The sequence below is a fragment of the Phyllosticta citribraziliensis genome, assembly GCF_038025025.1.
Source record: "Phyllosticta citribraziliensis strain CPC 17464 chromosome Unknown J3D65scaffold_2, whole genome shotgun sequence".
In the NCBI taxonomy this organism is placed as follows: Eukaryota; Fungi; Ascomycota; class Dothideomycetes; order Botryosphaeriales; family Phyllostictaceae; genus Phyllosticta; species Phyllosticta citribraziliensis.
In genome coordinates this window covers 524384-551245 of record NW_027117339.1, presented here as the reverse complement: position 1 = coordinate 551245, position 26862 = coordinate 524384, and the positions used below count along the sequence as shown (strand labels likewise).

The 26862-nt window shown below is 48.8% G+C and overlaps 5 protein-coding genes across 5 annotated transcripts; all 5 read right to left on the bottom strand.

Annotated features, from left to right (window-relative positions):
* Positions 1 to 886: 886 nt before the first annotated feature.
* Positions 887 to 2689, bottom strand: J3D65DRAFT_664543 (uncharacterized protein; the record flags this gene model as incomplete). The annotated part of the gene is made up of 1 exon (XM_066802745.1): positions 887 to 2689. One exon carries the CDS (start codon positions 2687 to 2689, stop codon positions 887 to 889), a length of 1803 nt encoding a protein of 600 aa, XP_066658414.1.
* A 7395-nt stretch (positions 2690 to 10084) lies between these two features.
* J3D65DRAFT_599913 (uncharacterized protein) lies at positions 10085 to 11677 on the bottom strand (the record flags this gene model as incomplete). Its single annotated transcript, XM_066797938.1, has 1 exon — positions 10085 to 11677. One exon carries the CDS (start codon positions 11675 to 11677, stop codon positions 10085 to 10087), a length of 1593 nt encoding a protein of 530 aa, XP_066658413.1.
* Positions 11678 to 20480: 8803 nt separating this feature from the next.
* On the bottom strand, positions 20481 to 21871 carry J3D65DRAFT_201308 (uncharacterized protein). Its single transcript, XM_066794415.1, has one exon. It carries the CDS (start codon positions 21616 to 21618, stop codon positions 20728 to 20730), a length of 891 nt encoding a protein of 296 aa, XP_066658412.1. The 5' UTR covers positions 21619 to 21871; the 3' UTR covers positions 20481 to 20727.
* A 203-nt stretch (positions 21872 to 22074) lies between these two features.
* On the bottom strand, positions 22075 to 24010 carry J3D65DRAFT_201247 (uncharacterized protein). Its single transcript, XM_066794413.1, has one exon. The coding sequence runs from the start codon at positions 23760 to 23762 to the stop codon at positions 22182 to 22184; it is 1581 nt and encodes a 526-aa protein (XP_066658411.1). The 5' UTR covers positions 23763 to 24010; the 3' UTR covers positions 22075 to 22181.
* Positions 24011 to 24765: 755 nt separating this feature from the next.
* Positions 24766 to 26848, bottom strand: J3D65DRAFT_201249 (Na(+)/H(+) antiporter 2). Its single transcript, XM_066794414.1, has one exon. It carries the CDS (start codon positions 26455 to 26457, stop codon positions 25015 to 25017), a length of 1443 nt encoding a protein of 480 aa, XP_066658410.1. The 5' UTR covers positions 26458 to 26848; the 3' UTR covers positions 24766 to 25014.
* Between the last annotated feature and the right edge of the window lie 14 nt (positions 26849 to 26862).

The following is a 26862-nucleotide window of genomic DNA, read 5'->3' as shown; positions in this document are numbered from 1 at the left end:
TTTCTGGGAAACCGATTGCTTTTGATGGCTTCGCTTGGCCTCTGTCTGCCGTGTCGCTATCATTTTGCGGCAATACGTCGTTTTTGCGCAGCCATCCGCCATCAGCGCCGGGTCCGAATGGGCAGAGTTTTGCTTCTGCATTGTTTTGTTGCGCTGTTTTCAAAGAGCCTTGCATGGCATTAAGCCCAGGTGCCACCAATTACTGCAACCTTCTTCGTTCAGACACCGACCATCCGATGTTCTCATCTTTCCCTCCTGTCATCGGAAGGGATTTTTGGATCTTTCTCGGCCTAGCCAGCCCCTCTGTCGTTTTTCCTGGCTGTAAGATGCACGTGCACCGCCATCAGCTGTTTTTCTTACCTCCCAGAAGACCAACTCTCGCCTATCTAGAGCACATCAAAGAAGGTCAAAGGATCTCATCGAACAACTCTAAGTAACGCGAAGCACCAGAACCTTCAAGACACCTCCAGCAAGTACCGGATGGCGCCCTCTTGCGCTCGTGGCGCCGCTTGAATGTTCCAAAAGGACGCGCTTTACAAAGAAACAGATTTCGCAATTCGGAATGGGTATCTATCGCACAAAGCAAAATCCCAACTATTACGCCGACGGTGTTTCCCAATTCCTCGTCCAATGATCTCTCAAAGCAAGACAAAACAAGCAGGGTTTCTGCCGGGAAGAGTGGAGAAGAGAAAGAGAAGAGTGTAGGTGTGCGTACAAACTATCCGGGGCCTGCAAGAGTGGAGAGTGGAAGGTGGAAAGAGAAGAGTCTTGGTATGCGTACAAAGAACGTATTACAGGATGGCTTCTCGTAGATGGAAGAGAAGGTCCTGGAGGCAGCGAGATGCTTGCTCTTGGGCTGCGTGCGCGAATTCGTCGACCGGGGTACCTACTTTTGCTCGTGTTGCTTCAACTGGCGCTCGAGGTCTTCGCGCCGTTGCTCGTACTGCCGGAGTGTCTTCCTGGTCTCAAGCACCAGCTTCTCTACGTAGTTGAGCTGGCGCTGCAACTCCTTGGCGATTGTGAGGTCGAAGTTGTCCATCTGGGGCGGCTGGATCTCCAAGTTGCGCTCTTCTCCATCGAACTCTCCAGGTGACCTGACGACTTGGAGGCTTGCGCCCTGGGACTTGGGGGTATCTGTAATCGCCTGAGTCGGCTCCTCCTCTCTTTCTTTAACGATCTCCCTCGGCGATGCGTCTCCCTTCAGCGTGACCTCGGAGCCACCGTCTAGGCCTGCGGCGTTCTCGTCGACTTCGTTGTCAGCAGATCCGTCGCCGGCTGGACCTTCGTGTCCCAAAGTCTGGCTCCAACTGTTGTTGCTCAACCGCAGGCGCTTGTGCGGTCGATCTTCGAGCTTCTCTGCTTGAACCGCTCCATTTTCGCGCTCAATAGCCTCCTCGCCCACCTCCAAGGCACTTTCCATAGGAACAGCTTCTTGAGCCTTCTCTGTTTTCTCGAACAAATCTTCGGGAGGCTCGTCCGCTGCTAGGAGTGGTGAAGGGTTGGGCTTCAAGGTCTCTTGGATGATCTCTTCAACATCGGAACATTTGAGGCTAGGGAATTCGTTGTCCATGGCCTCGTATCTCTTCAAATGCTTTTCTTGCCACTTCGCATCCAAAAGGTTGTGCAGTCTGGCGAGACTCAATGCGAATTGTCGGCTCAGGGTCACGATCTTCGTGAGCAATTCGGTCGGTATCGCCAGAGCCTCGCTGGTGCCAAGCTTTGGTGCCTTCAGGATGACGGCAAGTGGCTGACTGAAGATACTTTCGAGCTGGGCAATCACCTCCACGTTGGCCGCTGTCTTCTCATCGGTCCACTGAGGAACCATCGAAGAACTGCTGGGTGCAATGCGCCAATACGCACCATAGGCGGCTGTCATCAAGGCACCCGTGCGGGCCTGATCCTGTTGCAAGATTGTGACGCCATACTCGGGTGTGCCGTGTCCCGAACCCAATTCTCGAGCAGCATTGTTGAGCGCCCGCTGAACTTGCTTTTCCGTAGACGTCCTCATGTAAGTCAGCTTGTTGTAAAAGCGAGTGTTCAGGTACGGAATGTTGAGCCAAGCCCTCTTTCCTTCATCCAGGGCCTCGAAAACTGTCTGGGCGTTGAGACATCTTCTAGATCGCGGCCGCCGCTGGATCTTTGCAGCTATGATAGCCTTGGCTTCCTGCATGCGGTCGACGGAGCCCACCGAGCTAGATTGTGCCATGAGCGCAATTCCGCAAAGTATGCTGATGGTGAGGTCGAAAGCGCTAGCGCAGTTCGTTACGCCGCTGGGCAACCACTGAGAGAATTCGCAAGGCCAGAATTCGGTGATTGACGATATGAGCTGAGCCTTGACTCTGACCTCACAGGTATCTCTTGGAGTAATGTCGATGTCGGCGGTTGTTGTGGTGTTCGCGTTCGCCAATCTCTGGGTTCGGGATTGTCCGATTGCAGCTGCGGCGGCAGACCTACGGTCGTCGCCGGGCATGAGTGGCGCAATAAGAGCTAACTCGACAATTATTCCGTATGTCCACACTTCTGGGCGTCCCTGCGGTCGGCCAAGCTGTGGAAGCCAATGCTGGTAGTCATCACCCCAGTGCGAGCTGATATCTTCAATGAGTCTAGATATCTCTTTCTGACTCAAGCCATCATGCTCATGATTGACAATCTGGGCCTCCACACGCTTTTGAATTTGTTTTCGCGACATTCTCATGAGACTGCCGAGGTTGATGGCTGACCAAGGCTCATCAACATGTAAAGGGCCGAGCGGCGGCGGTTGCTGGTGCGTAGATCCGTCAGAGCGCAAACCGGCGGGCGCGAAACGTCGACAACAAGTAAAGTCGTATGAAGGAGGATTGGGCGAAGAAACCTCGCCGAAGTCTTGACGCAGGGTGGGTGTTGCGCCGGCAAGGGAAATAGAACACGACTTAGAGAAGTTGAGGCGGGTCGAGTGAAAGTGCTGCACGTCGAAGGAAAGTAGCGAGAGGTGGTGTTGACGGGACGACCAGGCAAGACCGCGCAAAGCTCTGGAGACGACACGGTGGAGGGTAGAGTCGCGACGCAGAAGGAATTTTCGTCAAATCGTAATCGAGGGTGATTTGGCGGCAAAAGGTGTGTCGGCGGTAGAGGGAGTATTGTGGTCGGAAGGAGTGTTGTGGTTGGAAGGACCGTCGTCAGAGGGAGTCGGACGATGCGATCATATCTACGTTTCGCAGTCTCTGGTCTAAGGCAGATGAAAATAAGGCAGATCAGCACTGCGATTGGGCACCCTCTACTCAACGGTTGCGCGTATGACTAGAGATATTGAGGCCATCGGGCGCTCGGTGCCATTGTCAAAATTAACACTTCCAACTTGAACGTCGTGTCCATCCAAAATTCGAATTTCGAAAGTTTGGATCTACGCATGGGCAGAACAGGGCGTTCAGAATATCCTTCGGCTTTTGGGTTTCCAACGTGAATCAATGCGAGTGGCAAGGGCCGCGAGGCGCTCGTCTTGATGGGGAGATGAACATAGTTTACAGCACCACAGCTCAATCAAGGGCTCCAAATCTAGAGGAAACGCTAAAAATACTGCATCTCATGAGACCAAATTACAGGTTGAAGCTGCCAGGTCCGTTTGCTCTACATCGCATGATGCAACCTTTTCCGAGGGCTGGCGTAGTAGAGTAGAATTTAAGATTCTTCAAAGTACTTTACTTTTAGGTAACGAAAGAAGAAGCTGTAAGGTCATGGAAGTTGACACGGATTGATGTGGAGAAATAATGCGGCTTCGTGTTCCGACTTCTCGTCTGCTCTTATGACTTGTCAATCATCGGGGAGGAGTACAGGTATTGGCGGTAATTCATCTCTCTGCGCTTGGCCCAGGCGCATTTGCTTCAAGTTATGTGCTATTTGAGCGAGCGCTGAAGTAATGACAGTTGCTCCCTTAGCGTATGTGTCGGGCGGGTTGCTTGACGCATTATCAAGGACTCAGTATCTGCGCCTAGTGCTTGATGTCGGCATATAGGCCTCTATTATAAGCAGGTTCCCGGTTCGAGCTTCGTAGGCAGCAATGGACTCTTACTCCCCGTATAGCACAGCATGGTGTGGAGGCATCACTTTTGTCTTTTTTGAGTCTTTGAATTTTGTGTTTTACTAATGAGGCTTGCCCAGCCCTATCTACTTTTTATTCTAATCACCACCCCTCAGCTTTGATCATCTTTGGTCTTCGTTTTGCCGCTCGAATCTGTCACCACCAGGCGCGACAAATGCAGCCTGTGATCTAGCGAAAAACCTGCCTGGAATTTCTCTTGGTGGCGACAAGCAGCGCCTGGAAAACATTCACCCTCCCGAGCGCCCTGACGTTTGTTCAATGGCTCATTTCCTCGCGGCTTCAATTTTCTCAAGTTCTTCCTTACTACTTGCAAATTGGGCTGTTCTTGGACGAATCTTGGGTTTGGAGGTTGCGCTAATTTTGGAGCAAATTTTATGCTGATCAAATCGCTGAACCTTTGCGGGAGGGGCTTACTCGACCGCAGCGCCCAACAGCAACGTTGAAAATGGCTTTCAGCCACTCAAGCAGATGCGCAAGTAACTGAAATAAATCCAAGTCAGCAGAAAGTGCACCCATATCACAGACTCTTCCTTTTCTGTCAAGCTCTGAGGAAGATAAAAAACCGTGATCGTTGTGTAGTGTGGGAGAGGACGAGCGCAAAGACGCGTCAAAACTACTTCTCACGGGCATACCTAGACCCTGGCAGCCACCACTGACGTCACCAACACTGGAAGCGAGCCGCGTACAGGTGTCCTCCATCAGGCTCTCGTCCAGCACACCTTGCTCAGTGCGGCGTCCAACGTGGCGTTAAACGCGTTGCTGAAAGCATTTCTTGGTAGCTTTGGCCTCATTTTGCCGCATCTCACTCACTACGTCTTGCCCACTACTTCTCAGAGCACGGCAAGCTCTTCGCATAGTCGAGTGAATCCCCCAGTCGCTCTCGCTCGTTGGTCGACGACCTATGCTCGAAGCGTCCAGAGACGCGGCAAGACAAACACGTAGATCAAGAGACGGGAATCAAATGGTTGAGAGATATTCAGGACGACTCATTGAGCAAATGCGGTGTTTCACAGACGCTTCGCATCGCGGGCCAGATTTGAGGCCGCCATGCAAAGCTCTAGATGGCGCACCGCCATGCTAGGGCAGTGGATTAGATGAAAATAATGAGTCTACTTACCCAGATCATGCAAATTCGCGAGCGTAAATCTTCTGGCCAGACCGGCGATGGAGACCGCCGTCGCCAAGGCCACTTTGCCGAATTTCTACTCCATAATTGAATTAAGCAGCTGAATTTCTAACCATAATCCAAATTGCGCCCATGGCGTATGTGTCAAGTGGGTTAATTGACACATTTTCAAGAACTCAACCTGCGCCTAGCGTAAGATGCTGACGTATAGGTCGTTATAAGCAGGTTGAAGGTTCGAGTCTGGTTTGCTGCAATAAACTGTTCCTGTCTAGCACAGCATGGTGTGTAGGCATCACCTTTTACTTTTTTGTCCGCTGATTTCCTGCCGCCGTTGCGATCATCGCTGCGCATCTTTTCTTCCGAACCACAAAGCCCATCAGATAGTTACACTCAGCACTCCAAACCCACTGTGGATTAGCGAAACATCTGCTTGACTCAGCTCAAGAAGGTGACAAGCAAACAAGGACCGCCCGAAATACATTGGCCCGCTTGAGGGCCTCATAGTCTTCCAGATTCGTCATCTCTGTTTGCTGCCCAGATTGTTCTCTCATCTTCCTCATCGCTGGCCAGATCAGGTGCCTTCTGATTTTTCTTTACTTTAGAGGTCCCGCCTACGTTGGAGAAGCCTCCTGCTCAGTTTTCTGAACTGGAGGTGGATGTTTGCCTCGACAGCGCTCAACGCTGATGTTTGCGATTACCTTCGACCACTCCCGCAGACACGATCGTGACTGGTAACTGTGCAGACATCCGAGCGAGCAGGTAGTGCAGCTAGGCTACTGACACTCCATTACGTACCACCAACTCTTCGTCCAGCACGTTTTGCTCATCGCTTTCTCAAAGATGTCGTTCAGCGCGTCGTCCGGTAAGTCTGTTTGCCGCTTGCCCAGCATGTCTTGCCACATTTCGCCCACTGCGTCTTGCTCACAGTGTCTTCCAGCACCTTGAACAAACCGCGTTGCCGTTGAGTCCTTCTCTCCCCGTAGAATTTCGCTCGTTGGGCGATGATCTGAGCACAAAGTGCCGGAACGCGCGACAAAATACACGCAATGAGCCAACAGATAGATTGACCGCTCAGTCGCTCATCCTGCAGGTCTTGGAATCGTAGTCACTCTTTTTGCTTTGTTTAATACGTGGTGGTACCGCCGGCGGAGAGATTAAAAATACGTGACGACCCCAACCACCGCCTGCACATCGCAATTTTCAATTATTTTGGGCACCCACTCCGGACTTGGGAAGGCCTGAGCCATTCTATGAGCATGAGAATCACCGAATCGATTCAACTCTTGGTGGTGACAGGCGCTACCCGAAACTGCCCGCTCGCGCGCCCTAGAGTTTGCGAGACTCTTCATCATTGATGGCCGCGCTGACTTTTGATTCTTTCTTTCAATTTACAGCAAGATCAGAGTGTCTCTGGTTTATCTTGGAGTCAAAGGTCCCCTTTGGCCTAGAGAAGCCTGCTGATCGGCTTGCTAAGATTTTGCGTGAGGGCCGGCTCGAAGGCTCTCAGCAGCGATTTTGGAGACATTTTTCACCCTTTGAAGAATCGAAAGCAGACACAAACGCAAATGTACAAGCGTCTACGTCGCCAACAGATATCACGGCCGAATTTCTGGCTCGCACTTCTCTTTCGGACATCTTCCGTCACGTCCTGTTCGGCGCGTTGTCCAAAGCTCGCTCAATGCATTGTTCAGTAGGTTCTCCGGCCACTTGCACAGCGTGTCTGGCTTGAATCATCTGTCAGCATGTCCAAACTACCGCGTCTTGGAGTCTATCTTTCTGCGTGGATTTTGCCTGTTGGACATTGATCTGAGCACGAAACGCCGAAGGCCGCGGGATGAGAAGCATTCTCAGCACAGCGCGACGAGCAGGTGACTGAAAAACATTCCGAAGGATGTACCGAGCAAACAGGGATGTGAGAATGACTGATCGGTGTTTGGGTCGGTCCCTGAGTCGCTTCCAATCGCTAAGTTCAGTCCAGCAACTGGGCCGGCGTTCGACTCACCTTTGTTGACACATCCATCCGCTGCTCGTATACTCAATTTCGGCTTCTCGGAATTCTTTCTCTCTGTTCATCACGTCTGATGCATGGCGGCGCGACCGGGTGCGCGACCGGCGGAGAGTCTCGGAGTTAGTAAAGACCTTTTCTTCCCTTATAGTCGATTATTTCTGCCTTTCGTCCTTGGGGCTAGCGGCTCTCTGGTGCAGTGCTGGATTAATTCGAGATCAAGCTCTTGCACACGTCTGAATGCGAGAGATGATGTTGGGGATTGCAGTCAGCAATCCGGGAAAGCGGGCAAGCGGCGTGAAAAGCGAACGAAAAATGGGATGCATAAGGCGATTGGATAGAGGATCACTAGTTGGGATAGGCGCAGGCGCCGGGGTCTGAGCAATTTCACCGAATTCCGGACCACTGTCCAAAAAGCCCACATTGCGAGTGTTGAATCAGCGAGGCAGGCGGTCATGATTCGGTAGTGAAAATCCCGAAGACCAAAACGAGTTCATGTCAGGTGGGTTGCTTGACGCGTTATCAAGAACTTATTTCTGCGCCTAGTGTTTGATACTGGCATATAGGCTGCATATAGGCAGTGGGTTTACGGTTCGAGCTTTGCCGGTGGCGATGGCGGTAGCCTCGTTCTAGCACAGCATGGTGTGTAGGTATCATTTTCCCTTTGAATTCTTAGTATTGCGCCTGCTCCTCATTCACCCGACATTCCAGTCGCTGAAATGTTTGCCATTTGGCCCACTTCCTCTGACACCCGTCGGCGAACACTTTTTACTGAATTGTGCTGTCAATTGACAAAGAAAGTCCAAGTCAATTGATGGCAGTGATGGAGTCTCCACTCGTGTGTTGTTGTGGTAAGAAGGTTACATTGCAACATCCGGCGACGGCGTCGTGACCAGAAAGTATTAAAAACATAATCAACGGGCAGAACCCCATGAAACACTCGAATTGCACCCAAGGCGTATGCGTCAGGTGGGTTGCTGCACATATTATCAAGAACTGAATATCTGCGCCTGGCGTGAGATGCCGACGTGTAGGCCGTAGTTTGAAGGTTCGAGTCTGGGATACTGCAATATATCTACCCCTCGTTTAGCACAGCAAGGTGTGCAGGCACCAATTCTTTTGTCTCCGTATTTTTTCCTTTCCCCAGATTCGTCGACTTTACTTTTTTTGCCTCATGAGACTGAAGGCCACTCCCGTCACTCGGTTTGTGTACTGTCGCCCGCGATGTTGTTCGACAAAGGCGACAAAGCAGCGTCACGACTTCAGCAACCGCAAATTACATTCTCGCCAGGCAGTTCGGATGCTTCGTTTCGCCACATTAATAACAAGGTAAGAGGCTTTCTTACCTCCATCGCCCCCATTTTCGCAACAGTGCCCCAGCCAATGAAAGCCAAAAGCCATAGGCTGCGTAGCTGCGCTGGTGACGACAGCGGTGGCCAGAAAAACACTATGCATCGCCGCGACCATGATTTGAACTTGGAAAACTCATTTGGCTCCCTTGCATGCGTTCTGTCGCGCGATAAAATTGTTTCAGTCTTGCGACGAGTGTTTCCCACGCGACATCAACAGCCAGAGCGAGCTGCAGCAAAAGTTCGTATTCGCCGTGCTGGCCGACCCAGGGGAGATTCCGCGGCATCTTTCAAAAGGCGAAATGCAGTGAAAATGGCGTCTCCAGCCTAATGCAATGAATGTCAGCGTCAAGGTTTTGACCGCCGTCGTCCTGCATGTCGCTTTGTACGCTTCTACCTTTCGTCCTCCAAATGTTGCGCTTTTTGCACTCCCACCCTGCCCAATAATGGTGTTTTCCGCTTCTCGCTCTCTCAACCATCACGCTCCTCCCAAACCACGCGCAGTACACCATCTCGTCAGCTTGGTGTTGCAGGTAGTCGCACCCCTGCCCACGATATTACCGCTCGCGGCTAGCTCACCCGAGCCACGCGAATCATTGGCGGGTCCGCCGGCCCACCTTTCTGCATCAGGCTTACCGTCGCGATCGGCGGGCGGGGCGACAACTCAATTTGCACCTCACTCGCTGCGAAACCTTTCGCTTTCGAGCGCAAACCGCGGCAGTTTGGGCTGAGCATTGTTCTCTTTCTTTGTCATTGTTCTGGAGGTTGCTGGACATTTGTTTGTCGAAATACGTGGGCTGCTGTGTCTTTTGACGGGCTGCTTGCGCGCTTTTGGAGGAGAACAAAGGTGAAAAGACGACGGTCGGTGTTGTGCTGGCGCGGAATTCGCTCGACCTTTCTTTCAGAACGATCGGATGAAGGAATTGAGGCTTCGGAAGATGATCGGCAGTCGTGTGCAGTGGTTGGGGATTGCCGTTGGCAGTAGGGTAGCAGCGCCGCTGCTGCTTCGACACCGTGGAGCGTCAACCGCCTGACGCGTGGGAGAAGCAGACAGATTTGTCGCCGGGGGTAAGTGTGTCGGGACTACAACCAGAGTTTTTCTTGTCAGTAGATTTTGGATGCTTCTCGTTCCGTACCTGCAGCCATCTTTGAGGAGCACCAAGTCTTGTATGCTTCTTTCTAGCTACCAGAGTCTTTTTCCGTCGAGGACCTGGCATCTACGCCCGTTTTTTTCCTTCCCTCCCATGATCTTCATCCTTGCGAGCCAAAACACAAGAGATTTACAAGTCTCTGTCCTCGCGATCCAGGACCACTCCTTCCAACCCAGTCGACGAATCGTACCACATGTCGGGCTTTGTCCACTCTCCACCTCGTTCAACCCGCTCATCCAATCGAACCACATTTTTGACGTTCTCCGAGCTCAGCTCCACCACCTTTTCCGACCTTTGCGACACATGTCGAACGTGCCCTGGTCGCAGCTCCACGAAATCTCCCAACCCATGCAATCACACCACGAACGCTCCCCAAGCTCAGGCGGTCGTCTCTTGAATTTTCATCACACTGTCGACCCTCTTTCTCTTCCGGGGCCTGTCGTTAAACAGGGATGACTGGGAGCTGTCAGGGTCGTCGAAGTTGTCCTGGGCAACCTCGACGGCCGCCTCAGCAGCCTTGGTAACCTCAGCAGCAGCAGCCTCGGTGGCGGCAGACTCGGTAGCAACAGCCTCCCTGGCAGCAGTCTCGGTGGCAGCAGGCTCCACGGTGACTTCAACATGCTCTCCGGCGTGAGCATGCTCTTCGGTGTGCGTAGGGTCCTCAGTCGCGGCTTCTGGCGCCTTACTTTCGGCTTCAGCTCGAAGGACTGCTCGAGTATCGGTGACGACTCTCCTCGTGATATTGTGGAAGGTGCTTTTGTTTTTCGAAGTTTTCTCATTGTTTGCCATCTCGTTTTGCTTTTCCAGGGCTTCCCTGACCGTCTCCAGCGGAAGATCGAGAAACTCGTCCTTGAGCTGGACCAGGGCCTTCAAGGTGTCTTCGGCAAAGTAGAAAGCCTCCTCGGGGCGGAGTCTTGGGATGTCGAGGAATTCAGCAAACGTACAGCGATAGTGCGATTCTAGGATTCTCATGTAGGATTGCTTCCGCGAGACCTTGCCATAGCTTCGCTTTTGTCCATCAACATCCGGGCCCTTCCAGAGCTTTCCTTTGTTGGGTGTATATCGCCCAAGACCCGGAGTCTCCGCAAACTCGCAAGTGCAAATCGTTGGGCCGTGCCGAGAACTGCCGTAGCCCGCGCCCCTTCTGTTCAGTGCATTCTGATAGGCAGCAAGAACGGCATGATCAGCACTTGCTTGATCCTCTGGAGAAAGCTGGTCGTATGCGCCAAAATCTTCAATAGAATCCGGAGCTGAATTGGCTGCCCTGTGACGCAACGTGCCGACAAGGTTGGTGTTCGTGCTGGCAGGCCATAGCTTTTCAAAGCTCTGACAGGATAGCTCCACGTGGTGGACATGAAGCGGCAGAAAGTTCCATCCCTCCTCTTGCAACATATCCATGTCTGTCGCCGCAATTCTGTACACGATGCGTTTGGCTCTGAGGTGCCGTCCGGGGGTGGGCGCTTGACGAGCAAGATTGAGGAGCACCTCGAGAACGTCCGTCGGCCAAGTCATGGGGTCTCTGGCTTGAAATTCGAATTCACGGCCCAACCAAACGGACGAATCAGTTCCCCAAATCGCCCTGATAGCGTTGACGAAAGAGTGTCTTTCCTTAAGTCTTCGTGCAATCTTGCGGACGTCTGATTCCTCAAGCTGATTTCTGTTTGTATCTTCCATGCTACGTTGCAAGAGGAGGCCAAAGTGTCTGCATGCTTCTGGAGTTTTCAGGTTCCGGCATGTGTGCGAGAGAACTTGAAGGAGAGACAAAGACCAGTCCTCGAGACAGGTTGGAACATCGACTGAGCGGGGCATCCATTCGTCCACAGGCCCAAGCCACTTTCTCACCACCTTGAGTAGACGTGACTTTTGCTGGCTGATGCTCAAGGTTGAGGTTTTGGAGCATTCGGGCGCTCCGCTGGCATTTCTGATGGATGTGCTTGACTCTGACGCCTTTGCGGACGGCGTTGGGGCCATTTTGCTTGGTGCGGTGGGCAGCACGAGGTGTTCTGGCACTTCTCGCGCCAACGTGACAACGGAGAGGGTAGCGCAGCCAGAAAAGTTCGGATGTCCTGTTGTGTCTCTGCGTTGTTGGAATCAGCGGCCTGTCACGTTGTTTGCTCAAGGCGGGGGACATGAATTACTCCTCAATCAGGGTAGCGTGTGTTTGGCAAGTAAAGAGGCTTGTCGTTGAAAAGGATTCAACTCGGCGGGCCAGTTGCGACGGGCGGAGGCGGGCGAAGGTGTTGTCGCAGGCGTACGCAGAGTCGCCGAGGGCAGCGTCGGGCGCTCTATTCACAGCCGACCAACGGGCGCTCGCTTCCGGTGCAGAGAGTCGCTTGAGGTGCAGAGGGAAGGAAGGAGCGCGCACTTCGTCGCCGAGCGCCTTCGGGGCAAGGTTTCGCCGCGCTGCTATTATTTCTCGAATACGCCTCCGTCTCCATGGGATCCTCCTGCACGATGCACCGTCAGAAGGGGACCAATGGCCAAGACTGGCTGGCAAGACTTGTCTTCTTTCGAACCGCGTCCCAAGAGGTGCATGCAGTCTTGAGCACTTTTCCGGCCATCCTGAGCATCTGACACGTCATTTTGAATATCCTGGAATCAGCGGTGCCAAAGAGTGAGCAACTGCAGGGCTGCCGTGTGAAGGTGCTCATTGGGGCATATTGCAATGGAGCCCTGGAATTGAAGGCCTGCCCGCAATCACGGCGGACACTCCATTCAAGCACTTTTTAGAAGCCTTGCGGGCTGGCCAGAATCTCGCTGATGCATTTGCCTTGCCAGGCTCAGAATGTATCCTCACCTCAAATTGTCTGGGCGCTTCGGCTTCCGCCAATGTCGACTGCCAAATTGGAAACATTGTACTCACTTCTTGGTGTGGTGGTCTTTCTGATTTTTTCAACATTTCCCACCTCATCCGCCGTACTCCATGATGCTATCCATAGACGGGTGTGCCTTGGGTGAGAGCGTTTAAGCCATAAGTGTTAGTAGTCCTATATAACAACACCAAGCAGTCTCCTATCGCATCATCTCAGCTACAGTTCGCCTAGACAACTACAGCTTATCCAGACAACAACTCACTACTTCAGTCAAGATATACTTATCTATCAGCTTCACACATCTTAACAAGTTTAGGACTCATTAGCAGTTAGCACCAGCTACTACTCCCCCTAGCAGTTTTAGCAGTATATAGATAGCTCTTAAAGTAGCCTTAAATAGAGTCTTCAGTTCTCTCATCTTACTTTATTAGGTTATAAGCCCTCACATTATACACACAAATTACTTATCTAGCTTATTTTAGTATTACACTATAATACTATCTATACAATTATTACTAATAGTTATTTTATTATTTTATTATTTTATCCCTTATTATCTTATACAATTCCTACTCTTTAGTAAATTTATTAGTATTATCTATCTCTATAACTCTAAGTAATATACTAATAGTTATTATCTTTACTATAACTTTACCTTCCCTTCCTCCCTTATTATCTAGTAGTTTAGGCTTTACCACCACCTCATCTTCTATACTAGCTAAGTAGGCTAAGGCTAAAGAAGAGGTAGACCTAATTATAAATAATAATAAGTTTAGTATCCCTTTAAAGAATATCTAGCCACTTAAAGGCCCTACTAACTAGGTAACCTTTAAGATAATAGTTAAGATAAGGCTTAGTCTATTCTATTATACCTATCTACTTAAAGATAAGCTAAAAAATACTACTAATTATAAGAAGGATATATATATTATCTACTAGTTTATAATAATTATTATACTTCCTATTATAATAGTACTATAGGGGTATACTAGTTTAGCTTACTCTATATAGTAGAAGCTTTATAATATATATAATACTAAGGGTATCCTCTCTAAGGCTAATATTATTAAGGACTTTATCTTCTATTAATATAGTAATTTTATAATAGTAAAGGAATTCTATAATACCCTATATAAATAAAGGTAAGCCTATATTAGCTATATCTAATAGTAAATTAAGGACTAGATTCTCTATATTCTACTCCTAGAAAACTTATAGGATAATATTCCTATCTAGTATATAACTTAATATATAAATTAGTATAATAAGAAGGAGATACCTAAGTTTAAGGATCTCTTCTATACTATAACTAATAAGATTAAATATACTAGTAAGAATAATACTATAGCTCTTACTATTTATACTAGTTAGTAGTCTACTAAGCAGTCTAAGTCTAACTATACCACCTATAATTACTATAGAAAGAAGGGGTATATTAAGACTAAGTATAGCTATCTTTACCTTAAATACTATCCTACCTATTAGAAGCTAGTATTAGGGGTATTCTATATACTAGATAATTAAGTCTCTAAACTGCTAATAGTAGTAATAGTAATAATAATATTAATAACTAACCCTCTAGTATAAGGTATAAACTACTTTACTACCCTATACCTATATCTAGCTTTAATAAAGGATAAATAGATTATTAATACTAGGGCTAATACCTACTATATACTAAATTTAACTAAGCTAATAAACTACTTATAGTTTATACAGCTAGTCTAGGTACGCAGTTTAGGTATAGTAATAGCTATTAGCTATAGTAATACTATACTCTACTATCCTATAAATAGTATAGTTAACACTCTCATAATAAAGGGTATTCTATATATTCTAGTACTAATAGTTAGTCTTATCTCAGCTTTAAAACTTAAGTAGAAGGGACTATACCTAGATTAGCTTACCTCTATATTATAAATATAAAACTATAGAATAGCTATTATAGCTTACCCTAATAGTTTAGGGGTAAATATTCTAATAGTTATTAATAATAATTATATAGTATAAGTATTTACTATAGTAACTCCTCCTATAGTAATATATAAGATATAGTACTAGTAATTAGGGCATGTCTATACTAGCATGCTTAATAAGCTCTAGTACTAGGGATAACTTATTATTACTAGTAACTAAGACTTCTATTATAAATCCTGCTATATAGCTAAGTCCTACTAGATGGTATTATATAAACTAATACCTTAAGTAGACGCGCCCTTTAGACGCATCTATATTAATATATTTAGACTACTTATAGTTAGCTATAATAGCTACTATTAAGGGGTGGTATTTATAGATAACTACTTATATCTATAATACTTATTAGTTATAAAGACTAAGGGCGACGCCTTTAATAGTATTTAAAACTTTAGTAAATAGACTAAAACCTAGTTTTAATATAAGATCTAAGCCCTCTAAATAGATAATAGTATAGAGTTTAGTGGCTAAAAGCTGCTAGTATAGGTAAAGATAGAGGGTATTAAGGTTAAAAAGACGGCACTATACTTACCTAAGTAAAATAGTATTAGTAAGTTATCTATATACCTTATTACTAGTATAGCCCGCTCTATAAGTATCGCGTTAAATATGCCTTAATTATTATAGATAGAAGCCTATTAATATATAGTATATCTTCTTAACTATCTTCCTACTTATATACTTAATAGCAAGATACTAGTTAACATTTTTAATGATACTATTAGTAGGTATAAGGATATCTAGTTACTAGTACTAGTCTTTAGTATTACTATATATACTTATATCCTAGCTGAGAAGCGTCTTAAGAGCACTAAATTTAATATAAGAGTAGAGAAAGAATAGTTTATTAGCTATAACTATAAGTATATCTTCTAGGTATATCTCCCTTAAATAAACTAGGTTATCTATACTTAGAATATATATTTTAGACCTCCTTAGTAGCTAGACTTAATAGCTACTATAAATAATATAGAAGATAGAAAAGTTAAGAATAGTAATAATAAGATGCTTATTATATATCTTATATTAAAAATAGTTTAAGATGCTCTTAAAGGTAATACTAAAGTAATCTATAATATAGCAGAATAAGTAATTAAAGTAGTAGAGAGGTCTAATATAGGTAGTATAGATATTAGTAGTAGAGGTAAGGAGGATGTATTTATAGATATTATACTATTAGTAGATAAAATAGATTAGATTAATATCTCTCTAGCTAATAAATATACTAGATCTAATAATTTAGTACTTACTAACCTAACTTTAACCCTACTACTACCCTTACTATCTCTATTACCTATATCTACTCTACTACTAATAGTACTATTATAATACCCTTAGTAGATTTGCACTAAGATATAATTCTTTAATAAGAAATATAGTTTAGATAATACTTAACCTCCTTAACTATCTACTTACTATATACGCACCTTTACTACTATAGAAAATACTACTTATTACTAATAAGATACTATCCCTACTAATAAGGTTCTACCTTACTTATAGTATAAGGCCCTTATAGGGCTAAAATCTATCTATTAGAGACCCTCTATAGATAAGTAGATATAGGAGTTAACTAATACTAGTACCTTTAAAGAGACTAACTACCTATTAGATAGCTCTTAGGTACTGCTACTATAATAGGTCTAGGTCTATAAGCTTAATAAGCTAGGTAAGAAGGTTGTCTATAAGAGCTATATTATAGTTTTAGGTAATCTTTAATATAAGGGATTTAATATATCTAAAGTATTATTACTAGTTATTATATTTCCTACTTTTATACTATTTTTAGTAATCAACATCTATTATTACCTATTTTATAAGTAAGGGGATATTAAGACAGCCTTCCTTAATATACTACTAAAAGACCTAGTCTATACCTATATACCTCCTAGATACTAGGTCCTATAATAAGTTTAGCGTCTCTAAAGAGCCTTATATAGCTTATACTAGTTACTACTTACTTAGTTTTAGTGCCTCTATAATTTCTTATACTACCTAGGTTTCTACTCTCTCCCTTTAGAACCCTATATTATAAGATACTAGGATAAGCTTATATTTATCCTTATCTATATTAATAATCTCTATATTACTACTAAAACTAAGTCTAAAGTTAATAAAATTATCTTACTACTTAATACTAAGATCTACTTTAAAGATATAGGCTGACTATATTACTTCCTTAGTCTTTATATTAATTAATATATAAACGGCATAATTATACTATCCTAAGGTAGATATATTTAAAATATTCTTATATAGTTTAGTATAAGTAATGCTATACGCGTCCTTATACTAATAGATTCCTATAAATTACGCGTGTATAATAGTAAGAATAACCTAGACTATTAATAGCTTTATAATAAGATTATTAGCTTACTTATATAGTATATAATAAGATGCTATCTAGCTATTCTTTTCCCTACTACTCATCTCTTATAATATACCTATAACCTATTAAATAAACACCTTACTGCTACTTACTAAGTCCTTTAATACTTATAGGGTATATATAATTATAGAATCATTCTATACCCTAGTAATAATGGCACTCTTAGCTTATAAATCTATATAGATACTACTTTTACTAATAATCTAGATACTTATTAGTCCTTATTAGGCTATATTATTATAGCTTTAGGTAGTTTACTATATATAAAGAGTAGGAGATAGAAGCTTATTAGTATATCTATAATAGAAGCTAAGTTTATTAACCTTACTCCTACTATTAAATAAGCCATCTAGATGACTTAAGTTCTTACTAAAATAGGTTATAAGGGCCCTAATACTTAACTAATCTAGCTCTATAATAATAATAAGAATACCATCTAATTTACTAATAGTATAGAGTTTAATACTACTATAAAACATATTAATCTATACTACTAGTATATTAAGTAGGTAGTTATAGATAGAACTATAACCATCTCTTATATCTCTACTAATAAGATGATTATAGATAGGCTTACTAAAGTATTAATAATAGTTAAGTACCACTACTTTTATAACCTTATTAGGTATAGACTAATATAGTAAGTTTTCTATTTAGTTAATATAACTACTTATATATCTACTCTACTATAACTATCTCTTTTCTCATCCTAGGGGGTATATTAGTAGTCCTATATAATAATACTAAGCAGTCTCCCATCGCATCATCTTAGCTACAGTTCACCTAGATAACTACAGCTTATCCAGACAACAACTTACTACTTTAGTCAAGATACACTTATCTATTAGCTTTATATATCTCAACAAGTTCAGGACTCATCAGCAGTTAGTACCAGCTACTACTCCCCCTGGCAGTTTCAGCAGTATATAGATAGCTCTCAGAGTAGCCTCAAATAGAGTCTTCAGTTCTCTCATCTTACTTCGTCAATAAGATCAAGTCACTCAAGTGGTTCAGTATTCGTGAAAAAAGGACCGGCACAGCAAGCCTATTAGGGTCTGCTCCCTCAAGCGACTCTATTGTCTACTTTCCGCTGGGGCATTTCCTTCGCCTTTGAACATGGACTGTGGGGGTTGCCGTTGTGGTGCGTTCGTTCGTTCGTTGTGCGTGTGGTGTGGTGTTGTGGGCGCATTGGGAGCATTCATGTCATCTGGTACTCCCACCATCATCAAAGTCTTGGAATGCACTCCCTTGTTGCGAAAGCGCATCTTCAACATGATTGCTCTTCTAACAATGCTGAATCCGGCCACAGGTAAGACAAGCAAGGTAAATATTGGATGTCGGGGGCCCAGGGGCCGCCTTTTCCAGAAGCTGGCTGTACACGTGTTAGGGTGAGTAGGTCAACCAACTCATAATGTCCTCATGTTTAGAAAGTGGCTGGGGCAGTAGAGCGCGGCTTGCAGTGTCCGGGTCAAGGAAAAATGGCAATATATAATGTGGAAACTTTGATCTAATCTTCGACCTGGAACCCGACCGAGGACGTTATCGGGCCCGACCAATTGCACGCCCACTGGTCTATGGGAACAGAGGTTAGGTTCCAAGAGGCTCGAACCCACTTATACAATCCTTATCTTAAGGATATTTTTTTGCCGAACTTCCCAACTCAGTAATCCTTTGAGCTCGCGGTCGAGTCCCAGTGTTGGCAACAATCACTTTTGCAAAAAAGAAACGTCGCGCCCGCAACAAACTTTTGCTTGGCAATGTCGGCGGCGGCGCCATGTCAGGTTGTAAGAACTTTGCCGGGCGGTGTCATTGCACTCATGCCCAGCAAAGCAACGCTGATTTCATTCTTGCGCTTAGTACGGCGGCGACCTTTTTTGACACCCCAGCCTCTATTTTAACACCCTCTCTCCTCTTACTGACATTATCTTGTCATTCACTGCTTACGATATCTTAGAATGCCGGCATTTTGTTAGTGCTCGCGCACCTTGACCATTCACCTCAACCATGTTGACCTCCACTGCGCAAACAACTCTCCCTCGAACCATCTCTCGCTCTCACCCTCACAAATAAAAGTCGCCCAATTTTTCCAGTCATTCAAGGCTCACAATGAGTCCCCCGTCGAGCCATCACCGCCGTCAACCACGCCACTGATACTGCTGTCGCCGCCGCCACTCTAGACTTCCCCCACAACGACGCCCAGCATCACGTAAAGAATTGTGTTTGTGGAGAAGATGGATGGAGCATTCATACCTCACTCACATCATAATGGCCAGGTCTACTTATCAGCATGGGCGGTATGGCGCGAAGGCGGCATCGCATGACAGCCGCGCGAAGTTGGAGGCTGCGCACAAGAACCTCAAATTTCGGAAGGAAGTTGGCAGCCCTGCGAGGAACGATTCAAACTATGGCTGAGGGGCCGATTTTGCATGGCGTCTCCTCGCCCGGACTGCCTTCTCCGCAAGACACTTGCAGGCGGCAATGACGCGTCACTTCGCCATGTCGAGCGGCGAAGCTCTCGAGACAAACATTTGGCGGGAGATTCACGCCTATGACGGTCGCAGGTACAGCCGAAAATGGGTGCAGGATCATCTATGGTGGGACAAAGCAAACGAGAGTACTTGTGCCTGACTGCTCCACGTACACGGACTGCAAAACAGCTGCTCAGAAAGGTCTCGCACGACAGAGATATGCGCCTTGCTCCAAACAGAGCAACCTTGGAAGCTGCAAGCGCCTATGGCCCTGGTGTATCTTAGCGAGTGTTGTTGGGCCCAGATACTAAGGAAACTGAGAGATGAGTCCACGGGTTGTCTTCCTTCAGTGCGGACGCCGCCCATATATACAGATAGGCGTCCACGGCACGTACTGGCCTTTACTACCTACGTTTCTCTACAGGGGGTGTAAAAGCGGGTCCTCAATTCCAAATGGACCCAACAGAGCAGTGATTGACTACAGGAGTTACAGTAGCAGAGTGCACGCTGCTCAAAGTCTTTTCAAAGGACATTCAGAATTTTAATCAGGCATCGATTCGCGCGCCAGAGGCTGATCTTTGTTGGCACCTAATATTATGGAAATGGAAGATAAGGGATGGGAAGGCTGTTTTGCAGGTGTCGCGCCCATAGAGGGCCGGGCAAGGAAAAGTACTTGCAGAGAATGTGCTCCTTGACGAATTAAATTACCCAGACTCCACTGCAGACGCGTAGGCTCAGAGACACGATCCTGCAAATCTTGATTATCTGGGGTGTTGGTGCGGGTTGTCATTTTCACGAAAGACCTCAAGCGGTTTGATCCACAGCAGCACGAAGAAATGGCTGCGACAGTCTTGTTGCTTTGTGATGCCGTGCGGGCCATTGGGCGAGTGTCGGCGGTATGAAACGTTTCATGCCTCCTCTTGTGAAAAAGTACGAAGAACAGTCAATATATAAGGCCAAAAGTTCATCCTAATCTTCGACCTGGAACCCGACCGAGGACGTTATCGGACCCGACCAATTGCACATCCACTGGTCTATGGGAACAGAGGTTAGGTTCTAAGAGGCTCGAACAACCCACTAATATCTTAATGATATCTTTTTTTGTGCCGAACCTCCCAACTCAATAATTATTTGAGCGCGTGGTCGAGTCCGGGCGCGAGCACCACCACCCAACCCACGGACTTCCTTATTTTTTTGCAAAAAAAGAATCGGCAAGGGCGACAAACGACCTCATGCCCTGCAAACCACGCAGTTGCGCCAACGCCTCAACACCGCAACCAGCATTTTTTGACCACCCACCCACCCAGCACCGAATGACTTTGCCAGCCGCCGCGCCCCGCCGCCCGCCTTCACTTCCGCTTTCACGCTGCATACCTACACATCCATCAAGCTCTCTGCGAGCGTCTCCTCGCTCCTACGACTGCCCACCTCACTGACCGAGCCCCGCGCCCTCGCCACCTTCCTGCCGCCGCTTTTCCTGCCCTTCGTCGCCGTCGCCATCGCCGTCGGTCCCACCGGCCCGCCGCCGTTATTGTTGTTGTTGCCGCCGCCAGCCACGCCGAGCTGGCTTTCCATCACTTTCCACAGGCCCTCGAGCGCGTCGACGCGCTTGCGGTACAGCGCCTCGTCTTCGCCAGGCCGTATGTCTCGCAGGTTCTGGTTGCTCTCCAGGATGGCTCTGAGGCCCTCGAGCGCCTCGACCTTGCGGCGGTACAGATCGATGTCGTCGGCGCCGTCACCGGGGCGGGTAGAGGGAGTGGCGCGGGGCGGGAAATGCTGGAGATGCGCCAGGTGAGGGTGGAGTAGCGGCCCATGTGGTGCTGTGGCCGTGCCGCCGCCGCTGGGCTGGCGCACGCGTTTGAGCTCGTCGGCGACCTCGCGCTGCAGCACGGCGGCGTGGGTAAGGCTGGAGGCGTGGTCGGCGAGGGCCGCGTGCAGGTCCTTGACGGCGTCAGTCAGGGTGACGGCGACGGGCGACGTCTGCTGGGTCAGCGTGTCGCGGACGGCGTTGAGGGCGGTCGTCGCCGTCGACAGGCGCGCGAGATAGGCGCGTTGGTTCGTCGTCAGCGTGTGGGTGAGGTAGATGAGGATGCCGAGGAGCGGCAGCAGCAGCGCCACCAGCGTTATGAGCGCTGGGTCGGTCGCGAGGCACATTGCGGCGTTGGCGAGGATGGTTGTTGTTGTTGAAGAGGAAGCTGTCGTGGTCGAGGCATTCGTCGGTGGTGCTGTGGCTCGAGTTGGTGCTGACCAAGGGAGTGATAGCATGGGTGTTGGAGGGCGGGCATCTCAGCAATTGGGCGTCCGTCGAGAAACGAAGCCAGGAGGGGAGGTAGGGCATGCGAGCAGAAATGCGGAGAGGCGAACATCACCCTCGTCCGGGGGTCCCGCCTTGCCGAGGCGATCGACGCTTCCGGGGTCCACGCACGTTGGCTGACAGGGATCAGGGCTCGAATGCTCGAACGTCACTCCATTCATCGTCAACCTTTCCAATTTGTCCTGCGTGAAGTCACAAGCAGAGAGAATGGAGCCAACGGGGGAGCAGTGTCACCAAATTAGGGTGAGGGCAGACTCACATTTGAATCAATTTCCATTTGCTATCCTCGACTATTTGTAGGCATCGCCTACTGAGTAAAAGTACCAAGAGGCCCAGAGGCCAACCAGATGAGTATATCCATGAGCAAGCATGCTTGGGAATTTCAAGAATATAACCGTGTGTTCCCAGGTGACAAAAGAAAAAAAATCAATCCCATTTCCACAACTCCATGTCAATCCCTCCGAAAGCACAAACAGCAATTTCAACACCACTGACAGGCCAGGCCGTGCATGAATCAAGCCTCCGACTCGCTCTCCACATCCTCCATGACAAAGTCCTCATCCTCGCTGTCATCCTCGTGGCCATCCGCCTCCACAAAGTCGTCCTCCTCGTCCGACGACCTGGACCTCTTGTGAGGCCTGCCCGTGCCCTCGTTCTCGTTTCCAGACGCAGAAGAAGCGGACCTCTTCCTCTTGGCCAGGCTCGTGAACTGCGGAATCATTTCAAAGAGGGGAAACTGGACGGCTTTGCCCGAGTGGAGCGCCGCCGTGGCCGCCGCGATGATGTCTCTGCAATCCTGGGTAGTCTTGGACTTTCCGCAGAAGCTGTGGAGCGAATGCAGCACGGCAAGCGACGATTGCTTCTTCCCGTTGGTGCCGTCGGGAATGAATGTGGCGACGGGCGAGGTCCAGACAGGGGCAGAGCCGTTCTGGGAGCAATCGTGGAGGTAATCCGTGAGGCGCTTCTCCTCGCTGTTCTTGAGCTTGATCTCCCACGTCATGTTGGGCTCGATTTGGTCAATCTCGAAGAGCTGAGATTGCACGATGTCGGCCTTGGTGAACGGCCAGCTCTCTTGATACGACAGGCGCTGGTAGTGCTTGCGGCACGACATGATCCACTTGCCCTCGATCATGGCCGTCGCCTTCTTGTTGCGCCCGAAGTAGTCCGACACCATCTTGCGCGACAGGTTGAGTGTGTACTGGCCGAGCATGCAGGGGTTGCCGTAGGTGCATTCGAATTCGCGAGTTTGAGGTGTGCCGGCGGTAATGTAGTCCATGGGATCCGGCTTTGGCTTCTTGACCGGGGGCTTTCGCTTGCTGATGCCTGTTGGTCTGGCTCTGCCATTTCCTCTGCCAACGGGCATCCGGTTAGGCCTGATGACAGGAAGCCCATTGGAGCTGCCTAGCACATGGGCATCGTCGGTCGATGGCTGATTCATGCGTGGTAGGCCAGTAGACTGTGAGCGTGCTTGCACTAAGCCGTGGTTTGTCGATGTAAAGCCCGTGGTCCGTAGGTTGGTGGAGAACGAGCGCGCTTGCGCAGGCCTGTGGTTCATCGATGTAAAGCGGGTGGTCGGCAAGTCGATGGAAGATGAGCGTGCTTGCACAGGGGCATGGCGTGTCGATGGAAAGTTTGCAGGAGGTAGGTCGACAAGAGGTGAATGGCCTTGCGCACGGACATGATCTGTCGATGGCGAGGCTACAGGACCTTGGTCGATGGGCGATGGAAAGTTTGCAACAGGTAGGTCAAAGAGAAGTGAACGACCCTGCGCACGGACATGATCTGTCGATGGGGAGGCCACGGGACGTCGGTCGATTGGCGATGGACGACCTGGTGCAAGGACATCCGTGGCGGCGCTCACCTCAGGAACCTCATCCTCAATCTGCGGGCTTTGGGACAGGGAGAGGAGTGCTTGAGCTGCTTGAAGCGAGCTTGCTTGACGAGAATCTTCGCGGCCAGGGGTTGCGTGTGGAGTGCTCTGTTGCCGCTCAGGGGCTTTTCCGATGGCCTGGTGTTGAGCAAAGTACATCGCTTGGTCGTCAGTGATAATCCGCTGGACACTCATGCTAGCTCGAATATCGTGAGTTCTCGACATTTTCGCCACGCTGAAGCAGACCCCAGCAGGAGGGTGACCAAGAAGGCTGGTGTCGTAGGAGGCGAGATGTTTGGTGTGGAGGGAGAGTCAGATGCAGGGTGTAGAGAGAAGATGGGAATCCGAAGTGTATTGGAAGGTTGAGCGATCTTTCAGTAGGGAGACAATCGTTTGCTCTTGGAATCCGATGGAGAGAAAAGGTCGAGCAGCGAGCCTCCAGAGAAGCTTTTGTAGGTGCCCGTCTCTTGCGCCGGCGGTGCCGACTGACCGTCGTCCGGGCCTGCTCCAGTCACCCTCCCGCCCATGTGGCCATGCCGAAAGAACCCCCTCTGACTTTGCATGAGCTGGCCCGCGTCTGCTGGACAGCTGTCAGCCAATTGTCGTCGACGATATCGGAATCAGATGCCTTGCCAAATAGCACGCGCCACACGTGCCTAATATCCATTGTGATGTACTGGTTGGATCTTGTCCGTGCTCCATATCCGTGCTTTCAGGGTCCATGTCAGCCTTCCTCGTGCTTGGTCTGAGCGGAGCTATCTTCACTCTTGCACTCCAGACCTGCTTTGGTTTCAAGGCACCGATGACCAGTTCCGGAGTCACCCAACCCGACTGGTACACGTCTTCATGCGCTGGTTGGCTTGATATGCTCCAGGTGATCTACCTCCAGATTTCGGAGCCTCCCAGATGTTCTGATGGCAGTCTCATGGATCGATGGAACACGCTGGCAGATATCCTAATGGCATTTTCCGGAGACTGATGGGAGACACGTCGGGCGTACCAGATGTTTCCAATGATTGGTGCCGCGTACTAGCGTCGTTTGCGTGACAGTGTCGCGTTTGTGAAGAAGATTGGGGAACAAGAAGTCAAAGAGTTGTACATGTCAACTCGAGAAAGGAGGACCCTCTGATCCGAGTTTGCAACAGCCTGTGGGAGCTTGAATTCGATTGAAGCAAGCCGCTGTTCGGGTCTTGCAGTCCTGGTGTTGAGTCGCAGAGCGAAGTCGACATTTTTCGTCTCCACTCTTCAATATTCGACGCCAGGCTGCGCAACGAACGCCAAAGATCTCCCTTCGCTCCCGCCTCCCGTCAACACAGGAACGCTCCGTGTTTCTTTCAATCCATGACACAGGGTGGTAGAAAAAGAGAGATGCAGAGGCGAATCCAGACTTGAGTAGAGAGAAAAATGCTGACAGTCCACAACAGATCGACCGACAAACACGTACGGCCAGCCAGGCCGAAGGCACGACACCGAAGCCTCACTGTTCCTCCTCATCCAGTTCATCCTCGCTCTCATCGCTCACCAGGCCATCAAACCTCCCCGTTTCCGCGCCAATCAAAGGCGCCCTTTCGCCCTCCTTTCGCGCAAAATGGCTGCCCACACTGATCGCAAGCGTGCTGAGCCCGTGTACCATGACGCTCCCGAGAACAATAAAGCAAACAACGGGCCAAATGATCTCGATAGCCTTCTTCGAGACTGGAGGAAGAGGGTGCGTCTCGCCATGGCCCGGAGGATGAGGCAGCGGTTCCGAAGCGCCAGTCTCGAGATGCGCGCGAGCCACGATGGCTAGAAAGAGTGCCGCCACGCCCATGGGCCCGAAATGCCCGGCGAAAAGCGCTTCGCGATACGTTCGAATATCGGAGATGAACGGACTCAGCAAGAGGACGACGGGGATGCGGCGGAGGAGGAGGATACAAGCGAGGAGGCCGAGAAGAACGCCGGCCTTCAAGGAGAAGTCCGGCGTGGACTTGTTGAACATGTGCCAGGGAATGGAGGCTCCGAAGTATACGAACATGGTGCTGTTCAAGAGCAAGTCGATAATCATGGGCAGGCGCGTCTCGGCAATCTTGCTGCGGAACCATCCGTCGTGGGCGAAGCCAATACCAGCTGCAAAGGCCACGAGGAAATCATCGGTTCCGAGGGTACTGGCCACGCCGATGCAAAAGACGGCCAGTAGGATATAGAAGACGAGATACGAGGCGCGCCCTATCATACGCCGACCATGCACGAAGCGCAGGACAGCGTTGGCGGTTACACCGATTGCGAGGCCGATGATTGTTCCAAAGACGCATTGCCAGAGGATTGTCAACAAGAACCACTTTTCCAGGATACTCCCGACAGACTTCTCGGTCATGATGAAGAGGCCAACGTAGATGAAAGGGAACGACACGCCGTCGTTGCAGCCGCTCTCGGCTGACAGCAGATGACGAACCCTCCTTGGTATCCGCGTCGAGAATTGCGAGTTCGACAGGACGCTGGCCGCGAGAACCGGATCCGTGGGGGTCAGGCACGCAGCGATAACCAAGGACGTTGCAAAGTCGATCCGGAGGATACCGTATATCAAGGCCGCGCAGACAATCCATCCAAACGCCATGACGGGGCCGAGCATCATGGCCACATTCTTCCAGTGGCCTGCGAGATAATGGGCCGGCAACTCGATTCCCACAGCAAAGACCTGGATTCCGAGAATGATTCGGGTAAACTCTTGCATGAAGATGTCATTGAGGCCCCAGGCCTCGGGGCGCAGGACGCCGACGCCTCGAGGTCCAAAGATGATGCCGAAAAGAGTCGCCAGAGGTGGTTCTGACAGATGGAGTCTGTTGCGGATGAAGAGGGAGAAAAGCGCGTAGATGATTAGGAAAGACGACAAGACCATGTAGGTGAGGTGCGACGCCGTCGGCTCCAGTTGTTTCCAAGCCATGATGACTATGGACGACTCTCATGCACCGTTCGTTACTCTTGGTGGGCGACTCTCGTGGAGCGTTCGTTACTCTGAGTTAGAGCTGCGGTGCTATCTTCTGGTGCGGCTCACACTTGTGGACAGGTGGTTGCACGTTTCAATGCCAACAGCTCTTTGCGGAAGTGGAGATTCCTCGACGTCACGCTTCAGCTTCACGTGGTGTCGGTCGTTGTTTTAGTCCTGGGGAAAGCGGATGCAGGGACAGACAAGTGTTCCGTCCGCCTCTGGGGCTCAATCAGCAGGTTGGAGTTGCAGTAAGCTGCAAGCTTTGATGACGACATGTCGTCGCCAATGCGGCCCAGGGACGCTAAGGTAGCCTGGCCGCGCCGCCTTTCCCGGAGCATCTCCGACCGATCTGGACCTCTT